This window comes from Nicotiana tabacum, chromosome 2 (genome assembly GCF_000715075.1).
Source record: "Nicotiana tabacum cultivar K326 chromosome 2, ASM71507v2, whole genome shotgun sequence".
Classification (NCBI taxonomy): domain Eukaryota; kingdom Viridiplantae; phylum Streptophyta; class Magnoliopsida; order Solanales; family Solanaceae; genus Nicotiana; species Nicotiana tabacum.
The window spans coordinates 73,179,579-73,185,118 of record NC_134081.1 but is presented as its reverse complement, the minus strand read 5'-3'; the positions used below and the strand labels follow the sequence as shown (position 1 = coordinate 73,185,118).

Here is a 5,540-nt window from a genome sequence, read left to right as displayed (position 1 = left end):
GTGTTTGACTAATTAATTTGAGAAGTACTTTTGAGCATTAATTTGTGTTTGGCCAAACTTTTAAAAACTGTTTCTAAGTGTATTTTTCTCAAAAGTGCTTCTCACAAAAATACTTTTGGAGAGAAACTACTTTTTTGTGCTTCTGCTTCTCCTCAAAAATATTTTTTTTCCATCTAAAAGCTTGACCAAACACCTCAATTTTTTGAAAAAAGTACTTTTGGCAAAAAAATAAAAATACTTTTGACCGAAAAAAGCTTAGGCAAACATGCTATAACCTAATTATTCCAGCAATTGCGTCGAAGACACGAGCTGTGGCAACTCAGCAAATACTATAAACTTGTAATTATTGTACTAAGTAAAAAAACAAACGATATTTCCCTAAATACGTTTTTGCTTATATACATTGGGTCGATAGTTTCTCTTTTTTATTCCTTTTTTAATGCATCGATGATGGTGGAGAATATAAAAATCAGAAAAAAGCGAAGACGACAAAAGAATGACTTTGTCTTAACAAGTTGGTGGAGTCAACACCACTCATTTGCACTTAAAAAGTCTCTGCTCTGCTAAAGCTTCTTAATTTCTTTGATCGATCGACATGGCGAACGTTGCGGTGGAATTTCTGGTGGAGAACTTGATGCAGCTGCTGAGGGACAATGCGGAGCTGATTATTGGGGTTAAGGATGAGGCTGAGAGTCTGCTTCAAGATCTCAACGAATTCAACGCTTTCCTCAAGCAAGCTTCCAAGTCCCGCAGTGAGAACGATGTCCATAAAGAATTGGTGAAGAAAATTAAGACTGTCGTCAACTCTGCTGAAGATGCCATTGATAAGTTTGTGATTGAGGCTAAGCTTCACAAGGACAAAGGTGTTGGCAGGTTTGTGGATGTTAAGCATTATAAAAGAGTGTATGATGTAGCAGGGGAGATTAAAGCTATTAGAGACAAAGTCAAAGAAATCCGTCTCAATAATTCCCATGGCCTTCAGGCCCTTCAAGATGAAGATCAATCTGCCAGATATGTCGAAGAACGAAAGGTATCACACCACATTCTGCTCCTAAATCCTAATAATTGTGTTTGAGATATATGTAGTTGTTAACAACAAGTAGATGCGTTATTAAGGAACACAAATTGATTTGTTGGATTAACTACCATCCAAATGTAACTTTATGGACTATTTAAGACTTTTTTTTTTGGTGATTGGGGAAAGGGGAAAATGAATAATCTAGTCAGAATTGAATCATCATCTACAACTACCACTCAATTTTGTTAACAATTCTGTTAATATCTAGACAAAAGAGGTAAATTCAATGGTACAATATAACTCTGTAATATGACATTGCCTTTCTAGGAAAGCGGCAGGACATGTAACACTATTGATTAACGACTAAAACATTATATGTAGATGCCCCTCCTAAAACGCAATGCAATTTATTAACATTGACAACATTATAACGTTGTAATGTCACTGTTCTATCTGATTGAGAATCCTTTGTTGGGCCTATTACTTCACCAACTAACTATTACGTTAAGACAGAAGCACCTATTCTTTTGTACTTGTACAAATACGTAATATAATGTTTTGACTGCCGCCGTTTTTTGAAATTCATATATCTAATCTTTAACTCGGCTATTTTGAAAGCCTCCAGTGGTAGAGGAAGATGATGTGGTGGGATTTGAAGAGGAAGCAGATAAAGTAATCAACCGTCTTCTTGGAGGATCAGATGGTCTAGAAGTTGTTCCAGTTGTTGGAATGCCTGGTCTCGGCAAAACGACACTAGCAAATAAGATTTACAAGCATCCTAAAATCGGGTACGAGTTTTTTACTCGCATTTGGGTTTATGTTTCTCAATCATACAGGAGAAGAGAATTATTTCTCAACATCATCAGCAAATTCACTCGAAATACCAAACAATACCATGGTATGTGTGAGGAGGATTTAGCTGATGAAATACAAGATTTTTTGGGCAAGGGAGGAAAATACTTGATTGTCTTGGATGATGTATGGTCTCCTGACGCTTGGGAACGTATCAGAATAGCTTTCCCAAACAACAACAACAAATCCAATAGAATATTGTTGACCACTCGAGACAGCAAAGTTGCTAAGCAATGCAAGCAGTGCATTGGTATACCTCATGATTTAAAATTTCTGACTGAAGATGAAAGTTGGATTTTACTGGAGAAGAAAGTTTTCCATAAAGATAAATGTCCTCCTGAATTGGAACTATCTGGAAAGAGCATAGCCAAAAAATGTAATGGACTACCCCTTGCGATTGTTGTTATTGCAGGAGCACTAATTGGGAAAGGTAAGACATCAAGAGAGTGGAAACAAGTGGATCAGAGTGTGGGTGAACACCTTATAAATAAAGACCAGCTTGAGAATTGTAACAAATTGGTGCAAATGAGTTATGATCGCTTGCCTTACGACTTGAAAGCATGTTTTTTATATTGTGGTGCATTTCCCGGAGGCTTTGAGATCCCTGCTTGGAAGTTAATCCGTTTGTGGATCGCAGAAGGGTTCATACAGTATAAAGGCCACTTATCCCTTGAGTGTAAAGCAGAGGATAACTTGAATGATCTCATCAACAGGAATCTAGTGATGGTAATGCAAAGAACATCTGATGGTCAAATCAAAACATGTCGTCTTCATGACATGTTGCACGAGTTTTGCAGACAAGAGGCGATGAAGGAAGAAAATCTTTTCCAAGAAATAAAACTAGGTGCTGAGCAATATTTCCCAGGAAAACGGGAACTAGCCACCTACCGTCGCTTATGCATTCATTCCTCAGTTTTGGAATTTATCTCTACAAAACCCTCAGGTGAACATGTCAGGTCATTCTTATCTTTTTCTTTAAAAAAGATTGAGATGCCATCTGTCGACATCCCAACCATACCAAAAGGCTTTCCGTTGCTGAGGGTTTTTGATGTCGAGTCCATCAACTTCAGTCGCTTCTCCAAGGAGTTTTTCCAGTTATATCATTTGAGGTATATTGCTTTCTCATCTGACACAATCAAGATCATTCCTAAACACATTGGAGAACTGTGGAACATCCAAACACTCATAATTAACACGCAACAACGCTCTCTTGATATCCAAGCAAACATATGGAATATGGCACGACTAAGGCATCTGCACACTAACTCTTCTGCCAAATTGCCTGTTCCTGTGACCCCAAGAAGTAGTAAAGTTCCTTTGGTAAATCAAAGCCTGCAAACTCTCTCCACCATTGCTCCCGAAAGCTGCACAGAAGAAGTGTTTGCAAGGACTCCAAACCTGAAAAAGCTGGGCATCCGTGGGAAAATAGCTGTGCTTCTTGAGCCTAATAAGTCATTGTTAAAAAATGTGAAGAAGCTAGAATACCTTGAAAACTTGAAGCTGATAAATGATAGTAGTCAAACAGGAAAAGGGTTACGCCTTCCACCCTCATATATATTTCCCACGAAGTTGAGGAAGCTGTCTTTAGTAGATACCTGGCTGGAGTGGAATGATATGTCTATATTGGGGCAGTTGGAACACCTTGAAGTCCTGAAGCTGATAGAAAATGGGTTTATGGGAGAATGCTGGGAGTCAGTTGGAGGTTTTTGTTCCCTACTGGTGTTGTGGATTGAAAGGACAGACTTAGTTTCTTGGAAAGCATCAGCTGATCACTTTCCAAGACTTAAGCATCTTGTTCTCATCTGCTGCGATAAGCTTAAGGAAATCCCCATTGGCCTGGCTGATATACGCAGCTTCCAAGTGATGGAGTTGCAAAACTCCACCAAAACAGCAGCAATATCTGCACGGGATATACGAGCCAAAAAAGACAAGCAAACTCAAAAAGGGACTAATAACAACAATGGGTTCAAGCTCTCTATATTCCCTCCCGATCTCTGATTGCAACTGGATGTGCAGCTTCCTTGAGAGGTCAGTTAAATCTTTCCTTGACCTTATTTAGATTGGTTTTAATTTCTATTTCATGTTTCTAGTGATTGTCGCAACCCCCTCATCTGCTATCCATTGTCCACATCCATACAATATAAGTTGAATAGGAACAGGGATTTCCATCCGTGCATTGCAATGCTAATCACCAAAAGTGGTCCTTAAAATCCAAAATTAGAAGCCAATAGGGGGCAAAAAAGAATATTAACTAACTATGAATTCTAACAAGTTCAAACCACCCAGTTCCTGCCTCAAATTGCAGTCTGATAACAGTTAATTAAAACTGAGCCAGAAATGTGGATGGTGATGCTCAGCTATTCCCCTTGGCACTTTATATTTGTAATCGTAACTCCTGAAATCAATTTTCTAAGTGTTCTCTAACTTCCATATACTAATATAAAAGAACTGACAAATCACAATCTATATTACATTCAAAGTAGTATTAGTCACCATCAAATCTTGAGATTCTGTATAAAAGCAGTCTGTGAAAAAGAAAAACTATAATGCAGTTTTACATAACACAGTAACAAGCTTATGCATAGCCGTTCCCCTGGCAAGCTTTATAAATTAGCAATATGACATAGATGTTTACGAATTACCTACTGGATTTTTCCTCTTTTGCAATTTGTTTTTCCCTTTTGGTTTTTCTTTTCCCGTTTGTTGCTTAACCTGAGGGCTGCAATGAAGATTCACTAACATTTGTTGGCATGGTTTCATATTTTTCTTTGGTAACCTACTACTACAAAGTATTTAATTAAGAAAAGGAAAATTGATTCTTTGCAATTGGTGCAGGTCTTCAATGAATCAAACTGTATGATGCTGGTATTGTACCATGGATAAGAAACTTCTACTAGGTGTTATAATAATTCTTGAATAGTTGTCTGTCCCCAACTTGTTTGGGATTGAAGTGTCGTTGTTGTTGTTCAGTCGTCGTCTGTCTTTCATGCATTTCATGTGTTGTCTTCTTGATTGTGGTCATAGCTTTGAGCTGAAATATTGTATGTTTTGTATTTGTGATATGTTAATCCATAAGGACAGTGTACTTTGCACTTACAATAACAATTGGTTGATTTGCGTATTCTTTGGATTCCGAGCTCGTACAGAATGGTTTTTTTTTTTTTGGCCAGGATTAAGTCATTCAATTATATAAATGGAGGAAATATCTTGGATATTGCTTCGTTTGGAAGCTGGAGAAAGTAAGATGAAAGACAAAAAATGACTCTTTCTCCTCCATGGTTTAAGAGTGCAGAAAGGAAAAGAAAGAAGAAAAAAGAAATAAAAATGTAGCAGTCCTTCTCTTCATTAATTGAGGATGTTAATTTAAAGTATGAATTTCGTAATTTTTGTGTTATTTATAAAGTTTGTTACTGTTTTATACCATATCCTAGTACCAATAGACATTCTTATGTCTGTTTTTCTAGAAATAAAGTACCGTTAGTTTACACTTATATATGTCGGTTTACAAAAATAATCTTATAATATTAAATATAATAACTCACAATAAAAGGACATAACCGGAATTCTAGATATTAGTCTTATAATCCTATTAGTTTCAGGACATATATCACACGTTAGTAATCCTACATGATTATTTTTAGGAGTCCTATTAGTATACTTGCTTTCGGGC

At 36.9% G+C, this 5,540-nt stretch overlaps 1 protein-coding gene across 1 annotated transcript; it reads left to right on the top strand.

The window, feature by feature from the left end:
- Positions 1 to 365: 365 nt before the first annotated feature.
- LOC107792680 (putative late blight resistance protein homolog R1A-3) lies at positions 366 to 5,001 on the top strand. Its single transcript, XM_016614916.2, has 3 exons — positions 366 to 1,030; positions 1,637 to 3,898; positions 4,706 to 5,001. The coding sequence occupies exons 1-2, from the start codon at positions 596 to 598 to the stop codon at positions 3,866 to 3,868; spliced, it is 2,667 nt and encodes an 888-aa protein (XP_016470402.2). The 5' UTR covers positions 366 to 595; the 3' UTR covers positions 3,869 to 3,898; positions 4,706 to 5,001.
- The last annotated feature ends 539 nt before the right edge of the window (positions 5,002 to 5,540 follow it).

Bases quoted from the DNA above. Each gene is read 5' to 3' on its own strand.
- LOC107792680 (XM_016614916.2), top strand. From the start codon at position 596: ATGGCGAACGTTGCGGTGGAATTTCTGGTGGAGAACTTGATGCAGCTG. The intron at 1,031-1,636 runs GTATCACACCAC...CTATTTTGAAAG, and splicing joins GATATGTCGAAGAACGAAAG to CCTCCAGTGGTAGAGGAAGA.